This window comes from Leptodactylus fuscus, chromosome 11 (assembly GCF_031893055.1).
Source record: "Leptodactylus fuscus isolate aLepFus1 chromosome 11, aLepFus1.hap2, whole genome shotgun sequence".
Taxonomy (NCBI): domain Eukaryota; kingdom Metazoa; phylum Chordata; class Amphibia; order Anura; family Leptodactylidae; genus Leptodactylus; species Leptodactylus fuscus.
In genome coordinates, this window is record NC_134275.1 from 37735046 (window position 1) to 37754469 (window position 19424).

Consider the following 19424-nt stretch of genomic DNA (forward strand, 5'->3'; position numbering starts at 1 on the left):
CCAATATTCAGAGTGACTTTCACTTATTTTCCCACTCAAATAATCTTGTCCCGCTGCCAGACAATGCAATTGAGAAGTGCAGGATTCATGACTGTGCATTGAGCAGCCTTCAGAGCTGTGTGCCAGGCCGTTGGAGATGTTTCCTTGCAGGGGTGTGAGGTTTATCGGGGCTGGAGCCTCCAACTTTTGGATCTGAATCGTCTTCTTTTACAGTTTGAATCTCATCTCTGGGGATCTTGTGGATTTGGGGAGGAGGCCCTGGTGATGCCCTGAGCATGTTAATGACCTGGAATTCCTTCAGTTGCCAGAATACAGAGGAGCCTTCCCCTGTACATTCCATACAGGGCAGTGGAGGGAGGGACGAGCGGGCCTGGGAGGAGGGAGGCTGGAGAGGTCCAGGACTCACTTTCCCAAGTTCACAAACGGTCGCTGTTCAGGAGCGGAGAACTTATCACTTTGAGATGAATTTAGATTTCAGAGCAATGACTGATGTGGGGAGAAGATGTTACCCCATGGGCTACTGGTAAGCAACCTATACTAGCCATAAGTATATGATCTACCGCAATAGATCTGGTATAGAAAGTGTAGCCTTGCACCACGGCGGTGGACATTGTGCTTGTGATGGACATTTAGATCTAGCAGAGCTGACTTTGTTGCGTATTTCCGATACGTGACATAGATTGTGATATCTCTATAGGTCATGTCAAATGACAGACTCTTCACTGCTACATCTTAGACTTCATGTACGCATTCAGTTATCTGCTTCCCCTGGAACATGTTGATCTCATCTCAGGAGACAGAAAAGTGTCCAAAAACGAAAGTTTGGGCTATGAGGTCACTAGAATATGTCTCTCCTTTAGATAGAGGGGGTGATAAACTTTTATTAAGGGTCAAGTTATGTTGGCCAACGATAAGATGTTATTTAGCCAACTAGAGCTAGTCTCTTAGGGTCGATGCCCGACATGTTTTTTGTCATTACCATCCACTTGGGCAGTATAGGTCTGTATGGTTCGTCAGTCCATAGACAACCACTGGTTTAGTGTCAGACTGGCCCAGGCCCTAATACGTTAATGTTCCAGCGGACACCTTGGTTTGTAGGGTGCTATGGTCTTTCCTAGGAGATGTTGTAGGGTGGGCTCGCTGCACTGCACTGATGTACAATCGAGGCCGCAGAGCTGTTGGATTTAGTAATCCCATGTCTATGATCCCCTTAACCTATATATATATATATATATATAATATATATTTGTTATGGAGGATGGCACATTGGCACACATGGAAGCTATACTGACCTCTATATAGAGTGGACATGTCCTAGTCAATTACACAACGCCTGTCTTACATTTAACTCTTACATTCCACAAAGCTGCTCTCACATCTTGCACCTCTGATCTCTGGGATTCCCTCTTTCCCACGAACAAACTTATCTCACTGGGATCATCTGGTAATGATTAAAATTCTAGTTATTTTTAGGGAGGTCGCAGATCCCCTGACAGAGCGGTGATCTCATCCTACCCCCCTGGCCTGTTGTTTGCACTGTGGGCCGCCTGTGTAATGGGATTTACTGTGTCAGCACAGTACTGCTCACAGAGTCTTGGGAATCTAAAAGTTTAAAGGGGTTCTCCAGGAATGTGTAAGTATTCTTAATATATGCAATATTACAACTGGGCCTTCCAGAGCTGTAGACTGTCCTAAGGGTGCTGCATGGTGTCTCTGTGTGGCACCTAAGCAGTTAAGATGACAATACCCAGGGGATAGTTCTTGGGTTTTGTTACCCCCCAACTTACTGATAAACATATTTTACCACTGCAATACTCTTCTGGTGGTGGCATACCAGCAAGCCTAGTGCTGGCCATGTTACAATCCAGCATGCTAGACCCTTGTTCCCCCTCCCTGACCTCAGCCACTGGTGGACAGTTGGGAGTCCCCCATACATATGAGATAATATAGATATCAATGTGACGTAATGTTTCCTAACATATTAAAAGGTTATACGAGGGAATTATGAGACTGCAATACACCAGTGGCTGTGACCTGGGAATGTCTCACAGTAACCATAGGTGGCAGCACTGTGACTTTAAAGGGGTACTCCAGTAATATCAGGTTATCCACTAGATGGGTCACAACTAATAGATTGATAGACAACCCCCACCAATATGCCATGTCCCCCTTCCCTTCAGCAGCAAGATCTCTACCAGGAGGAGAATACCCCTTTAGGCTAAGGCCACACATATTGGGTCTGCTGTGATACGCCTGCCATGGACATCCCGCAACGCATACCTGACTATTGCAAAGAAGTAGCTACAATTGGTTGGTTTTCACTGCAGGTTTTGCCCTGGTAGTAGATAAGTTTTCATATTTGGCATTGCAAAGGTTGTAAACTGTGCCAAACATACAGAAAGAAATTGCCCTGCCGCAGTATACTTGGGGTTTCTTGAATCCAATCCACTACACTGGTACTGTATATTGCAGTGGGTTAGCGGCCAGAGATTTCACCAGTGACTAAACCATTGGGAATATGCCCAGCCTTGAGGAGTTGTCCAATAGATCATCTATAATCTGTTGAGATCTGGTAGAAAGTTCCCAATATCCCTTCAGCGCCACCACAGGAGAAATACCCATGCCCATACAACCAATCCTACTATGAAAGTGTGGGCTCATCCGTTTATAGCTTACATTTTGGTATAGTATAAAATCTCATCTAGGCATAAATTGCAAAGCTGAATCAAGCTCCAGAGCTGCATTCACAATTCATCAATTTTCAGAGCAGAAATCTTTGCAGCATTTTTGCACATGACTTCCATTCTGAGAAGTGACCTCTTAGAACTGATGTAGAACAAATTCAATTTCGGTATAAGCCTGATCTAGTTACTGGCCAGAATTTTCCTAGGCTTAGCCAAAAAAAGTGACACCTTATGCTTATTCATAATAAGATCCATATTTACAGCAACGCATAAATGGGATAGGTATACATTGTCTATATACTATACATGTAGACTATGACTCAGGTGACCGACTGCGTGCGTGTGTTATAAACTTATTATGTTCCCCTTCTTGACACAAGAGGATGCAGGGAGAGCGGAGAGGAAGCTTTCCATTGTCCACATTCATGGATGTAGCATGCTGTTTCCTGCGTTGCGCCTTCATCCAGGAGGAGTCACACCCTGCCTCTTGACCCTTCTCTGATTCACCCCGGCCTGGAAACCTGACAGAGAACACCATGTCCGCTGCCCTCATAGCTGAATGGGTCCACAGGGAGATTCAGAAATGGCAGAGCGCACACAGGTTTCCTGTATCTTGGGCTTATTCAGGCCAAGGATCGACTATAAAATATCCATTGTGGTAGATCAAATTTGTCAAATCTAACTATAAACTGCATTCTTTATTGAGAACTGTCAGGCTGCAATACCAGGCAGAGCCCTTGGACATAAGTGGTGCTGTTTCTAAAATAAAAAATAAAAATCTAAGCCCTTTTTCTTCTCCTGGAAATGATCCTAATGTCTCCCCTCTTCTCTTGCAGCACCTGTAATAGTCTGGATGGTGGCAGCGAGTACGTGAAGGTAAGGATCAGTCTGTCTCGTATCACTGTGTGTTTATCCTGTATCTGCCACCTGCCGCCTCGCACTGAGGATTAGCTGGACCCAATACACAAGCGATGACATCAGTCAATTCCCACAGGGAGATGCTGCAGACAGGAGCACACGTGTTATACCGCACATACATGTGTCAGGGGTGCACTTTACCTATATTTAAAGGGGTTAGGATTAAAAAAATGCAAAACAGCACCACACCTGTGCACAGGTTGTATGTGGTATGGCAGCTCAATCCCATTACCTTCAGTGTGGTTGAGCTGCAATACTAGCCACAACCCATGGACAGGAGTGGCGCTATTTTTGGAATAAAGCAGCCATATTTCTCTAATCGTGATCAACAGATTTTGTCATCTGTTATTTGCAGACTGAGGAATTTTTTATTTATTTTCTGTACAAGATTAAAGGGGTGTTCTAGTTAGAAAAATGTATACTCTATTTCCATATTTCCCGATTCTCAAGGTTTGTGAGTGTCCCTTCTGTCTGAAACCCACCGATCAGCAGTTTAACCTTTATCCTTTGGATAGTGGGTAACTTATTCTAACTGGAGTTTAAGAGACTGACCATCTTGTCTCAACTCTTCTTCTGCTCCGTTAACAGCATTTAGTGATCTGCTTTACAGCACAGTCATAGAAATGGGAAACAATAGACCTCAATTAATTCAGTCGATGGGAGAGTTTTCTATACCTGCTCTGTGCAGGGAGGGAGAGTAGATGTGGATGTAATTATGGGTCAGTAGTGTTATCTAAATAGGTGTTTATCTTCTATGGTAATCCTGTCTGTAATGTTTGTGATGTAAATAGTGAAGAAAACCCCCTATTATTAGGCTTAGTGGCCAGAATGAAAATTGTAGGACATATTTTCTTGGCAGCACATCAACTTGTGTAAACGTATAGAGATGCTGGTATGTCAGTGGCAGATTGCCAGTGACTTCCTATAACATTAGTCAACTCTGTTTGTTCCAGTCTCAGAAGCAGGTTCACAGTCAAAAGCCAAGGCCTGGGTCCAATGGACTGTGCATTGATATTTGCCATTTTTTCGTTAAAGACGTTTAAGACTTCTTCATCTTTTGGGTCAGGTCATCTGTTTGTGATAATTTAGGATCCAGCATACAGGACCGCTACCAATCAGTTGATGGAGGAGATCGGTGTTCAGTGAAGAGGCTGCAGTGCTCACCTGAATGCCAAGCACAGCACCATACATAGTAAAGTGGCTGTCCTTGGTATTGCAGCTCAAGCCTATTTACTTGAATGAGACTGAGCTCCAAACAGGCCACATTACCAGTGAACAGAACATCACTGGCCTGTGAAATGTAAGTGGATCTCACCCAGTTTATAGGTTACTATTATTTCCTAGAGTGTTCCTTTATGACTTCAGGAACTATCTATCTAAAGATAGACATTTTGCCTTAAGATGATAGCTGTCCTCCTTAGGGCTGAGCCATTTGTGTACTACACTATGCAGTCTAATGAGTTCAGCCCCCTCATCCATTTGGTTACATTGAAGATGAGAGCATGGCTCTTGTGAGTCTCCGCACTGCCACATGTCTGCTTGCCTTTGTCGCAGCTTCACAAAATAGAGCATCTGTCAAGTGAATCTGGGCCAACAAGGACAGACACTTGTCTGTAGTCTTAACCTTGCCAAGTACTCAGCCCTGAGAATTTACAAAACTTGGCACCCGGCAGACATGCCGCTTCCTACAAGCTATGACTGCAGGGACACTTATAGAAGGATGGCTGCTATTAATAGAAGTACCACTGAACCCTTGTCAGAAACTTGTAGCTAAACCTAATTTACAAATGATGATGTATATAAAGTGGGAACTATATGGCGGTTCACAATGGTGTTGCATCTCTGTTGGTTGTCTAGGTTCCCTAACTGACTAAACAAGAGGTGAACTGCTAAAATAGCGGTTACACATGGAGACCAGCAGACCCCATTGACCAAAAACAACGGACACTTGTCAGAACCCATTATAAACTAAAACCGGAGGAGGAAAAAGTTTTCCATGTAGGACCTTTTATCTCTGCCGATTTTAGGTGCACTGCAATGGCATCTTCAATGGACACATGCATACTTTGCAGAGGATCTGTGTGCATGTGTATATGAGGTTAAATGGGATAGCCGGTGGCCAAACAGGGATTCAACTGGCAGTTGTTTATGGTGTGCAGCATTGTTAGGGCACTATATGGTGCTGCATATGGCAGTATTATCTTGGAACTATATGGCAACATGCCACTATTCTGTTAGCTAATGCCTAAAATATTACAAACTTAATTTTCTATAACTTCTATTACCATACCATGGGACAACAGCTGTACTGTGATCCATCATGCAGAAATCTTCCTACTCCCATTCACTTCAGTGATGGAATGGAATCAGCCTGACGATGAGGAAGAGCGATTTATTTTTTTTCCACTATCTTTTTTTTTTTTTTTTTTCTTCCCAAGCTAACAGAATGTAGCAGCTTCCCCTCCCCAACCACTGAAGTCTATGGGATCACAATGTATGCAGTGGATTCTGCTGCCTTGTGCACTGATAGAAAGCTTTCCTGTTCTGTGTCCCCGCTGAAGAGTTATCGGTGCCATTACCATAGCTCTTCAGTGTCAGAAAGGTGTTTCTGACAGTCAGTCAGGAATGCCCCTCCTCACGGTAGCGTCTATTGCGCTGTACTGTGAGAGGGGTGTTGCTTACCACCCAGTCATGACGCTGAGCAGTGAAAAATGTGCCCCCCCCCCCCCCACAGTATTCGTCTATGGACGGGGCGGTAAGGAATGCCCTCTCTCACAGTACAGAGCACTAGATGCTACCGTGAGGAGGGGCGTTCCTGACAGACTGTCAGAAACTCCCTTCTGACACTGAAGAGCTATGTTGCTGGCACCGATAGCTCTTCAGCGGGGGCACATAATGGGAAAGCCGATCGTGCGTTGAATTCAGAGCTTATTATTGGACAGAGAGTGTCCCATTTACTATTCCTGTGCTGGGGCCCTCTGCTGTCTTTAGGGACACCCTCTGTAGGTCTATAGAGGGTTGATATCTTGTCTCTAATGATATAAAGGGGTTCTCTGTGGCCTTATACAGCAATAAGTATTATCAGAGGCGTAGTTTGAAGCTCCAGTGCAAAATCGGCAACATTACCATCTATAATACAGTTATCTTCTTATATTGTAGAGAGCCCTTTGGATCCCTGTAGCTCCAGGGCCCGGTAGTGATTGCTAGCTCTGCACCCCCGATAGCTATACTCCAGGTATCAGGGACACATTACAAGCAGGTCAGATTTATCACCTAATTCTAGATATATATATTTTAGTTATTTTCTCATTTTCTGCACATTTTTGGCCAGGTCTGTACATGCAAATGCATTTTAGGCAACTCTTTTCTTCAGGTGACCTGCACCACAATCTTAAGATGCTCCCGGTGACCTCACATTCCTGCCCTGCCCCCCACCAGCAGAAACTTCATTCATTCCCACACGAAATAGCCCTCCTTCTTAGCCTAAAATCCCTAGAAAGGGGGAGGTGTTAGCCTGGAGAAGTGGGAGATAAGAGGGAGGAGGGGAGATGGGGAGGAGAGGCTTTGGCCATAGCTGGATTTCTATGAGCGCCCGGGCTCCTCCCATGATGCTCTTTTGACAAGGGATGAGGTAATGCTTGAAGCATCAGCCTGCAATCCAACAGCAGCATCAGCACCAGCAGCCAACATCACTCGTACAAGCTGCTCCACCACCAGCGTGCTCTGCACCCACCAACCAAGGGGATTTATCACCACTCAACATCACATTTGGGGTTTTTTCTTGTTTTTCTATATTTGGATGGAGGATTTGACTTCACCATGACTGAACGGTGCAGTTTATGGAGTGCCCTGTCAGCGGCAGCATGCTGCTTTTACCGGGGGTCTTTCATGCAGGTGCAGGTAAGGACCTACAAGGGACAAATCGCCTATATATCAGTCTTCCATCAATTTCTACCACCATCCTTCATCCATCGATCCATCCTTGCTTTAGATGAACCGTTCACAAGTAGAGGGCATGACATGCCACCAGCCGAGTGCTTGCATGGGTCCCACTGCCCGTCTCGATATGTTTCTGCATCGAAAGAAGTGAATATAGGATATACCCAGGATGTATATGTTTAGTAAAATATTTGGATACTAAAATATAATCTATAGGGATAAGGAAGAAACAAACCATGTTCTCTGAGCACATCGCCTTGGCACAGTAAATGCAGGCGATGCTACCTGCTTGCCAATGGAGTGAAGTTTCTAGGTCTGAGCCGGTCTAAGGTGACGTCAGTGTTTATGATATAGGCAGCACTCAGGGTTAAACACGTGTGCATATATGTCCACCCCGATCGTACGTGACCGCTGCAAACCCCTTCATCCTGACATAACCATTATTCACCGACCACATTATATCATTGCATATGGTCAGGCTATGGCTAAATATTTTTGTGTGGTTATTGGCTATTTGATTTTTCAAAAAACATGGATTTCTATGAATTCTGAGGTTTTGTGTAATTTTCTTGGAAGACGTGGGTAAAAAAATGGGGTTCATAAAGTAATTGGGACCTATGGGCATGTAAGAAGATTTTAAGGTATGTAATGGGTTATATATAATATGGCAGAGTCGAGCGTCGCAGTTACCCTGCGGCAAAAGGTGCCACGTCCTATAGGCGAAAGTTATGGATGAGCGCAAATAAACCCAGAAGTAAATCTTTCCATTCTGGCACGGAGAGGGTTACTGAGGATGGGTGATGGAGCAATGTATGAATGACTGGGTGTTACACTGGTGATGTCACCATCTCTGCACCTCCGCCAATAGCTTATTACCATGTTCTTGGAGCAATGACATCATTTCTAACCAATGACAGACCAGACAGCATATGCAGCACCCACAGATTGGGGGTGAGCTCAGGACCCCCAAATGGAATAGACTAGGAAGAAAATCGTTACAGGTGTATCCTGGGGGCGCTATTGTTCCTGCAGCAATTGCGGGCTATAACAATACATGTCGATATCCGATAGCGGTCAGGATTTGGAAGGAGTGGTATTGAATGACATGTAATGAATCGTATCTTTCTATAAGGTGAATATAGGATGCAGGAAGGGGTTAAGCGAGTGATGCCATGTGTTGTGTCCCCTCTGGGGAGAGATCAGACACCACGTCCCCTCTGGACATAGTCAGATGTGCAAAATGAAATGAACCAGAAACGTGGAGCACTTACAAGCCGGGTGACCACAGGGCATTGGCAATATTCTGCATGACTACTGGTCATTTCGGTGAACAGCTGGGGGGGGGGGGGGGGTTATGATCGGGAAATATTAATGCTAACGTCATCTTATAGAGACATAATAAATTATATATAATTACGCTTTTATACAATGTATCATATAGTGGTGTCGTCATATACTATACAGATATATAGCTCAGTAATATAACCATGTAATGCATAAAATCCTTCATTTTCGGCACAGCTGACCCCCCCCCCCTCCTCATATTCGCAGCCGCCCCTCCCTTTCCGTGTATAGTAGTAGAATCAATGGCTGACTGCTGAGGGTTTGTGGCAGTAGACAGATCTCGTAAGAAGGAAGTTGTCAGGCCGCACCGAGAAGCCGCAGCCTTGACAGGAGTGGGTTGTCATGGCGACGGTATCTACTTAAGCCTTGGCCTCTCCAGGGAATATTTAGGCTGAATGTCCCCACCAGTAATTAGGGCGGCCTCCTCTCCATGCCCCCCCACTCACAAGCGCAGGATAATGGTGCTGTGCAGAGGTTGTCTGATGTAGACAGAGGAGACGGGGGTCCTGGGAAATATTATGGTTAATGCCGCGGCGATGGGGGGCTCATCTAGTAACTTGTCTCAGTGATTTATGCCGGTATCTTCTCCTACAGTATTGCCCCATAGGCAGAAATAATTAGGGTTTTTTATCATGCCAACGTTTCCCCCAGGCCACTGGCATTGCACGTAAAACCAAAAACCTGACCTTTTGGGGTGAGAAGGCGGCTACAAAGATAGGGAGACATTGGCCTAAATCTTGTGGGTCATTTGCTTATGTCAAAAGATCTATACCAGCAGCTCCATTGCCTTAGTATTGCTTGTAAGATTTAAGCCAATATCTTGGTACAAATCTTATGAGATGGATTGTATACATTGAGCGATATATGGCAGCACGGTGTGGGGCTGAGGTTCCTTGAGCCCACCAGATAAAATGATTCTGGGGCCCACCCGCCAACAATCCCTAGAAAATGGGCCATAGTACCCTTCGTTTTTAGGTGTCTTCCACTGGACCATTACTGTGTTAGAGCCTGGGCTCACTGGAGGATCCTCTGGTGCTGTTGGGCCAGTCCAGCAATATGGCAGAATTTCCCCATCATTTTGCCAATGTTGTCATATTTGTAGCCCCCCCTCAGTGGTCCTCCTTCATGACCAAAATGCAATAAATATGGGGTAAAATGGTTATTTGTGCTATCCTTATCTTGCGCATAGTATTACAACTACTTCTTCTAAAAAACCATCCCACCAACGCCATGCTACCATAAATCCTATGACCTATGCAACCTATTATAAGATTTATGGCCATGCCCCCACACCCCTATCTGTATGTAGGAGTTGCAGTATTACCCTATATACTACTCACCAGTACCATGTACGTGGCAAATGCTACCCTAAATCTCATAAGATTTATGATTGCCTCCCCTCCCCCCACCAGCAACATAATTCTTGCATGACATATAGTATTTGCACCTCCCTCCTGGACTCTTGGAAATAATCTTATGGGTCAGGCTACCAATTTTATATGCATGCAATTAATACAGGGGGAAACAGTGTTGCGAATCACATGACGTGAGCAGCTGCCGGGTACAGACCCTCGGATTTACTTTAATTAATCCTACGATGGGCGGGAAAGACTTGTTACGGTTTCCTTAATTTCCCAGTGGGCTCACTAGCTGCAAATACGATCCATTTAAGTGATCTCCAGTCTGTATTAAACAGCCACATTTTATACAAATCTCCCAAGACTCCCCATAATGGCATTGTAAATCCAGATAAAATGTGCTGACAGTATACACCGGAGTCAAGTGGTAAAATAATGGCGCCCAAGTCTATGGTCGACGATGGTACCATGGCGGTATTTACAATAAAAATCCTCTTATGACTTTTCAGCATAAATCTATAGTATATACTATGTCATTCCTGCTATCTTTGGTACAGATGAGGCTCATTGATCCCAAAGAGCTTGCAATCTAATAGTAGAGCCTATCAAGGCGATGCCTTACTATAGTCATCCAGCTGACTAAGAGCATTACATCATTGCCTTTCCAGAGGGGGCTGTGCACGGGTGATCGGCTCAGGTGTTCCCGTGGCCACAAAAGCTCATTACAATGCAGACGATGCCTCTGTCTGTATTATTCAAGGAGCCAGACCAGCTTTGATACGATTTTCTGCGGAGGGGGATTATCTCATGCTGGCGTGGGTTACGGCAGGGACTAGGAGCCGCCACCTGGACTGATAAAGAATAAATGCCTTAATTCTTTCGTGTTCTGCTATAAAGCTATTCCCTGCAATACCCGCTAATAGTCAGATCTGTCGCCGCCATATGTGAAAGGGAATTACCAGGCAGAATTAAATGGTTTATGCTGATCCTGTTAAACTGGGGTCACGTAGCTCTTCTGTAAGTAAAGAATCCTAGGTGCGGAATTACACATCTCTATGGTTTGCTCTGTTAGTATTGCCATAGTGCAATTCATGGGTTAACTGTCAGGTTTTTGGGTGAACATTAGTGATGTCATCGCATGTAGGCAATGATGTCACCTAATGTTGGCGCAAACTTGGGTTTTGTTCAGTTCATGTTGTTTTTTTGTTTTTTTTTTACATTATTTTAGAACATTATTGTCTACGTAAATGAATAACCATCAGTTTGCGTCTGTTTTATCTGAATAGAGCCTTAACCTGCTTCATGGACTATATGGGGCAGAATGGAGACCCATGTTGCCCCTTCACCCTAGTTGCCAGTCTGTGTATTCTGCAGAAGGATATTGGCATAGTTATAGGGGAATGCAAAGGTAGTAGTCGCACTGAGGCCCTGCTGTAGGGTCTCAAAGCCCCTCTGCCACATAAAAGGACATCACTATTATAGATAACACGTGGTAGGTGGGTGCCCGGGCAGTGTTGGACTGAGCTTTCTTGGGAGTCACCAGATCATAGACCACATTAATCTGTTTTGGGGGTCTTTTCCTGGACCATTATTGTGTTAGAGCCTAGACCCACATTGGGTGCTGTTGTAAATTTGGATTTTGGCCCCAAAATTTTAAGTTCAACGGTTTCCTAGTTATCTGTTTTTGGAAAGAGTGACTACCAACAGAATCCTCATGACAACTTCCATAGTGGATGTCGCCCATATTTCTCAGTTCTTTTGTTTAAATCACCCAGCTTTCCAAGACTCCACAATGGCAAACAGTATAGCTGTACAACTAAGCAGATTCGCTATTGAGAAAACTCTGTGCCAATGAGTATGGCTGCTGTCATTCCAAACTGTGAATCTGACTAGTTTCTATGGAGCAGAGAATGAGCCGATAACTGGGAAGATTGGCCATCCACCAGCAGTCTAGGAAAGTTGAGTTAAAAACAAACAAAAAACTGTTTATAGATGGCCCCAACAATGCTACCAAATGCTAGATACTTCCAGGTTTTATGCCCAGCAGTCTGTCCTTCCAGTTCTCGTCAGATGGTGAATACAGTCCACTGATGGAGCAATATGTCCTCACATTGGTGCCAAAAACCAGAACAGCACCAGTCATCTTTCCATCTGCCCACATTAGCCCTGACGCCACATGTCCACATTAATACTGAAGCTGCCGTCTTCATATAGTCATGGTCTACAGAGAAGATATTGCTGACTTTGATCCAGAAGACTTTGGATCAATAAGATGTGAGGTTACAGTTTAGATAGAAGGGAAGAGTAATTGGCCATGTTTCCTATAAATATTACAGACAACGCTCTTTGAAGTTGTGTAAGGACTCTTTTTGCTGAATATGTGACAAATAGTACATGTTCTAAATTCGCTTCATGTCCCCACAGTTCTCCAAGGAGAAGTACATCTTGGATACTCCACCAGAGAAACTTCACAAGGAGTTAGAGGAAGAGCTAAAGCTTAACAGCTCAGACCTCCGCAGCCATGCCTGGTACCACGGGCGCATACCACGAGAGGTAATGTGGTGTTTAATCCTCTGTTGTTATCTCCATTTTCTATATAGAATACCGTGAAGAGTGAGTAAATTGTGCATGTTCTTCCATTGAATCAGGTGTCAGAGAGTTTGGTACAGAGAAATGGGGACTTTCTTATCAGAGACTCATTGACCAGCCTGGGTGACTATGTACTGACTTGTCGATGGAAAAATGAACCTCTACATTTCAAGATCAACAAGGTGATGGTGAAAACCAGCGACAGCTACACCCGTATACAGTATCTGTTCGAGCAGGAGAGCTTTGACAATATCCCAGCCCTAGTGCGGTTTTATGTTGGTAGTCGAAGGATGGTTTCCGATCAGAGTGGTGCGCTCATCTACTGTCCGATCAATCGTACATTTCCCCTGCGATATCTGGAGGCCAGCTATGGGCTCTCGCCTGGAAGGCAAGGCTCTCAGAGTCCACAGAAGGGACATATGAAGAGGAGAAGTATCACAATGACTGATGGTCTGACAGCAGACAAGATCACCAAGAGCAATGGATGCCCAAACAGGTATGGACACTGCCTATGAAGTCTCTGGAGAACTCAACACCTAGAATATACAGTTCCTTACATACAGTTAGCAATATATCTCTGTACACAAAGCCTAGGACTTCATTGTTGTTTAGAAACCTAGGGAACAAGATATAGATGTTTTGAATGAAGGATGTAGTTTGGAACATGGCCACCTGTTCTAAGGTATGTAGAGCAGGTGGCCATTAAGTTACTGGAGAATACAACACCATTTAGAATATCCATATCCTTGTATATGGTTAGGACTAAATATCTGGACAAACTTAGAACTTCATGGCTTTTCAGGAGCCTGAGAACCTGAGGGAAATGTAGATGTCTTGAATGAGATATGGGCATTGGAACATGTCCACTTATTGAGGACAATTCTAACCATCTCTAGTGTCTTTACCATATCTTCTCCTCTGATGGTCCATCTAGAAGGGCAGGTGAACTAGGATCCTATATAATGACATTCAGTACTACTTCTTTTTCTTCTTCTTCTTCTAGCACTTCATCTCCACATCATAGAGATATCATCAGGACCTGTGCAGTCAGTGTAGACCAAATCCAAGACCTGCATTCCCCAATGTCCCCCATTTCTGAAACCCCTGGATCCCCAGCCTATAGTACAGGTAAGCACTTCTTTGGAAGTGAATATAAATGTAATCTAGTGATGACTATTAATCCTAATGGGGAAATATATTAACAATTTGTCTTTATTCAGTTGTCAGGGTGAAACCCCAGGGCCCTCCAGCAGGAAGTGTGACTCCAGGTTCCCCAGTGCTCAGACGATCCAGCGAGCCTTACGTAAATCCAGCAAATAACAAGGTCACACTAAACTTGGCTGAAAGTTCCCATTCCACGCCCAGTCATGGGTACCCACAAATCTCTCCCTCACCCTCTATAAACAGTTACAGTGACCCGGATAATGGACATTACTGCCAGCTTCGCCCAGCCTCCCCTACTCTTGACACTCACAGCAAACCTCTTCCAGCCAAGACCTATGTGGAAAGGTTAAAAGTTGATGAAGGCGTCAGAGCAGGCGTCAACCGTGTGGTGGAAGACACTGACAAGGACAGAGTCTCTTTTACCATCCCAAGCATAGAAGTCAAGTCGTCTTTCAGCCCATCAACATTCAAGTCCATGCTGATTCCTGCGGACAATAAGCCCCTGGAGATGTCGATCCTGAAGAAGGTCAAAGAGTTGTTTTCTGAGGTTGATGCAAAAACCATTGCCAAGCATATCACCCAAACAGACTGCGAGGTAAGGAACAAAGACATCATCCAAGTGTATAAAGAGTCAATTTGACTTGTAGTCATCTATTGCTAGTTCTTAGAAGGGTGAACACTCCCATTTAGGACTGGTTGTCTTACTAGCCAGAGCAGAGAGCGGCTACTTGGATCTTGTATGTCCAGGCATTGCACAGGCAGTACATTGATTTCAATTGACACTGTGTAATACTTGGTTTTTCCTGTAGAGGCACTGTAGGGGAATTTAAATTGTCTGTTTTTTCCAATACCTTACTGCTTTGTGGGGCACCCAGCAGAATGTCGCCCTGTGATCAGTATATCATCAGGGAACCCTTTCTAAACAGGGTTGTACCCAGGGTTTTCCAGTTTCCAGGGAGGGGTCAACATCTGCACCCAACCCTCCCCCAGCTACGGAAAACCCAGCAGAATGTCCCACCCCCAGCAAATCCTTCCTCAATGCTACTGCCATCCTGCACCAGGACTTCAAGAGTGTTGTCAGATAGTGGGAAGGGGAGGGGGAGCAACTGGTTCCAGGATGATGATGATGGTGACGACCTCTTCATTAAGAAAAGCGGCTGGCCAGGATCAAGAGGGGGTTGGTTTTAACTGTGAAACTGCCCCTTTGTGTATGCCCCTGCACACACAATCTCTGTCTTGACTCCCAATTAATCCCCCTCCCCAATTTGCATGCTTGACTCAATTGTGTATAAGGTCTGAATACTTCTATCTGGGAACAAATGTATTGGCTTGTTGAAACCCAACATGCTCAACCTCTTATGTGTTTGATGGTCGGCGGGTCCAGCCAAAATTGTCAGGTTTGGAAGGCGTATATAGCTAATATTACTGGATTATGTAATAACTTTATAGTAAATATCTTACTAAAGTGACACAAATGACAAAGGTCTAGACACTCTGCATGGAAAAAGGATTAAGGCTGACTCAGATGCGGATTATATTTAGTTATGGCAATGATGTCACCATGACATCATCCTATCCTCCCGCTAGTAAAATGATTGCCATGATCATGTTTATTATTCTCCCCTCCGGGAATCCTTCCCGCAAGATGAGGCGACAATCTATTTGCAATTAGGAGAAATTAATCTCCATCTTCGTGTTGCTCACAGGTTGCCAGGATACTCGGTGTTACCAAGGAGATGCAGAGGACCATGGGAGTCAGCTCCGGCATGGAGCTCCTGACGCTGCCGCATGGCCGCCAGCTGCGGCTTGACCTTCTGGAAAGGTGCGTAGAGAACAGACCTAATTAATGGCGTGGGTTTAGCGTCACGCCGAACTGCAAAAACATGTCAGGTGCAATGGAAATCCTGCTCCCCCATAGCAGACAGGGGTCCTATTAGTCATTGCAGAACTAGGGCAGTCCTGTTAGGTCTGTGAGAAGTACATCAAGTTTTACCTGGGACAGATGGGTAATGGGGTTCTTAGGAATTTTTTTGGCCTTTGGAGAAGGCTGCTTAGGTCTCTAGCACAACCACTATACAATATGTAGCGCTGTGCTTGGTAAGCAGTGAAGAAATCACAGTGCCGATGTGCGCCAAACCCATTGCCAAGCTGAATACACACTGAGAAGGGACTCCTAGGGGGTGCTGTAGGTTCGGGACCCTTTTATGTAGGTACACAGTACTAATTTGGCCCATGCGGGTGTCTTCTACTAGAACCCTTTAGGAGCTGCTGAGCCTATGGGCCTCTGAGGACGTCTATATTTTGTTGGTCACATAAAATAATCTATAACTTTTTTTGTTCTCCCCAGATTTCACACCATGTCCATCATGATCGCTGTCGACATCTTGGGCTGCACGGGGAGCACAGAGGAGAGGGCGGCATTGCTCCACAAGACCATTCAGCTGGCGGCCGAGTTGAAGGGCACATTGGGCAACCTGTACAGCTTCGCAGCTGTGATGAACGCTTTAGAACTGGCTCAGGTACATCAAAAACTCCGGTTTTCTCCTCCAACTAGGGACTTTCTGCCGTTGTATACGCTGTATTGTGTATAGGCTCTGCATTGAGATCACTTTCCGTTGCAGAAGTCTTTGGCCATAGACTTTAGTCAGTGACTAGCTGCTGTTAGCAGGATTGCTCAAGCTTCAACAATGCTACTTAATATTTTACAGCTGTGGCGGGTCAGGAGGAGTACTCGGTTTAATTGACTGCCATATAAGTGAAGGGAGACTGAGAAGACATGAATATTAGTATTATTTATAATGTATAAATAAAAGCCATGTATGCCCCCCTAGGAATTTTGGGAAAGGATATACAAAATTTTCCTGCTTTCAAACAAATACAACTCCATTAGTTTCCTATTTCATAGCTGGTTATCTAATGTCTAGGAGTATACACATAGGGTCTTCCCAGAGTTTAATATTATTGACCTATCCTTAGAATAGCTTATCAATACTAGATTGGTGAGGTTCTGATGCCCAGGACCCCCATAGCTCAGCTAGTTGAAGTGTCAGTGGTGTTTGGATGAGTGCCCAAGGCCCCTGTTGTCAGTTCACTCTTCATGTGTCTTTTTTGCGGCTCTGTCCTATTCAAATGAATGAGACTGAGCTGCAATACCAAACACAGCCACTATACAATGATATAGGGTTCTCTGGGGCAGGTTGGGTCTTACAGAATCAGGTCAATGAGCCTCCTACCTGCCAGGAATGGTGCTATACCCAACACATGCAGAGTAACAAAGACCTGACTCTCCCTCCATCTCATTTCCAGATCTCCAGATTAGAGCAGACATGGATTTCCTTGAGGCAGAGACACACGGAGGGAGCCATATTGTATGAGAAGAAACTGAAGCCGTTCTTGAAAAGTATGAATGAAGGCAAAGGTAAGTCTGCTGCTTTGGGATGGGGTGTTGGACAGGAAAAGCAGCCTATTACTAGTAATCTAACTAAAACCAGTGATAGTTATGTTTTTCTGATACAAAGCTCCAGATCCCCTGCTTTGATTTAGTCTGCCATCTCTAGAGGGAGTTCACTGTGTAATGAGGGACACGGTTGATTGAACTCCATGAAAAATGCATTTGCCATTCCAGAGATAAGTCCTGTTACTGTTGATGCAGATTATGGTCTACTAGCCAAGTGGGCACCACCATATAGAGATCAACACCCTCCCCTTCCCTCAGAGAATTCAGTGTTATTGCCCACTTGGCTAGTACTTCAAATCTGTATCGACACAAACAGGGCTTATACTTTTTAAGCTTCTTCTCTACTTGTCAGAGGACACGAGTGCTGCTGTTCATGTTCTGACAAGGAAAGAAGAAGCATCGTAAGAGTTCATTATGGTTAATACTAAGAGAAGGCGATGGTATAAGACTTATCTATTGATCTGTGACCATACTATAATCCATTCTATTGTCTTCCCTACAGAGAGCCTTCCACTGAGCAACACCACCTTCCCCCATATCATCCCCCTCATCACCCTTCTGGAGAGAGACAACCCCTTACTGGATGGTGGAGAGCCATGGGACAGTATTGACAATGGAGTAGAAGTGGTTATGTCTCATCTAGAAGCTGCCAGGATGGTGGCACATCATGGGGGCCTCTACCGCACAAATGCTGAGATGAGGCTACAAGGTGAGAACCAGATTCTATTCGGTAGGGGATATGGTTGTGTTTAGAAAAAGACAGCATAGTATACACAGATTAGATTTTAAAGGGATTTTTTAGGACTAAGATTCTTAGAATAGGTTATTAATCTTAGATTGGTGGGGGTCCAACACCTGGCACCTCCACCGATCAGCTGTTTGAAGAACCGCAGCGTTTGTTTGAGTGCTGCGACCTCTTCATTGCTTATTAGACACAGCGCCGTACATTGTATAGTGGTTGTGCTTTGTATTGCAGCGCAGCCCTATTCATATAAGCTGCAAACAGACCAGACAGAACATGGCATGGCTTGTGAAGCGGAAGTAGTGCTCACTGACATGCTGCTGCCACGTCGAGCAGTTGGGTGTCCCGGGTGCCAGACAGCCACTGATTTAATATTCATGACCTCTTCTAAGAATAGGTCATCAATATTTCAGAAAGCCCCTTTAAAGGGAAAGTATCATTGAAAATTAGCTATTGTTTAAACCAAGCTTTTCTAAAGAAAGAAAAAAAATTAAAAAGCCTTTTATTTTAATTTTTTTAAAGTGATATTTTATCTGGTTTTAATAAATAAATTAGCAATATAAACCTGTTTAAGCTATCGCACATTGTGTATTTGGCATAGATTACAAATCCCATCTAACTCCTGCAGACCTTATGTGGATCGGACAATCTTATCCGCAGTACAACCATTATCTGTCAGATTTCTTCCACTAATGTGCTGTGGATCTATATGTGGGTTTATGGAGTTCTGTACTGTGTGAACTTGCCCTAACTGGTGACTTTTATGCAAAATTTCTAGTGTCGCCTGTCTGATGGTGTTTTTGCCTTGACTACGCAGGTTTCCACCCTAGATCAGACCTCTTAGAAGTGTCCAGCACTGAATTCCAGATGCGGATGCTATGGGGTAGCCGGGGAGCAGCTGGAAGTCAAGCCGAGAGATACGACAAGTTTGACAAAGTTCTCACCGCTCTCTCACACAAATTGGAACCGTCCGTTCGCTTCAGTGAATTATAACAAAGAGCCCAGCGATGTCGCCTGGGGAACAAAAGGACGTGTCCAAAGCAATGAATCCAGGACTGCTTATGGAGGAAATCTAGCACTTTTATGACTTTTCTGGGGGGAGGGGAATATTTTTTTTTTTTTTGGGGGGGGGGGGCATCGAAATATCGCACCGCAGTGCATGCTGGTTCTTGTGAGATAGAATGGGTTAAAATTCCAGGGAAGATGTCAGCATCACGTGCTTATCCATT

At 44.5% G+C, this 19424-nt stretch overlaps 1 protein-coding gene across 2 annotated transcripts; it reads left to right on the plus strand.

The window, feature by feature from the left end:
* The first annotated feature begins 423 nt into the window (after positions 1-423).
* Positions 424-19288, plus strand: SH2D3C (SH2 domain containing 3C). 2 transcript variants are annotated; one of them, XM_075260419.1, is made up of 11 exons: positions 424-523; positions 3521-3560; positions 12668-12796; positions 12892-13328; positions 13836-13960; positions 14053-14591; positions 15703-15818; positions 16344-16515; positions 17303-17414; positions 17956-18162; positions 19013-19288. In XM_075260419.1, exons 1-11 carry the CDS (start codon positions 462-464, stop codon positions 19186-19188), a joined length of 2115 nt encoding a protein of 704 aa, XP_075116520.1. In that variant the 5' UTR covers positions 424-461; the 3' UTR covers positions 19189-19288. The 2 variants fall into 2 exon arrangements, with proteins under 2 accessions (XP_075116520.1, XP_075116521.1); XM_075260420.1 differs by lacking the exons at positions 424-523; positions 3521-3560 and adding an exon at positions 7234-7502.
* The last annotated feature ends 136 nt before the right edge of the window (positions 19289-19424 follow it).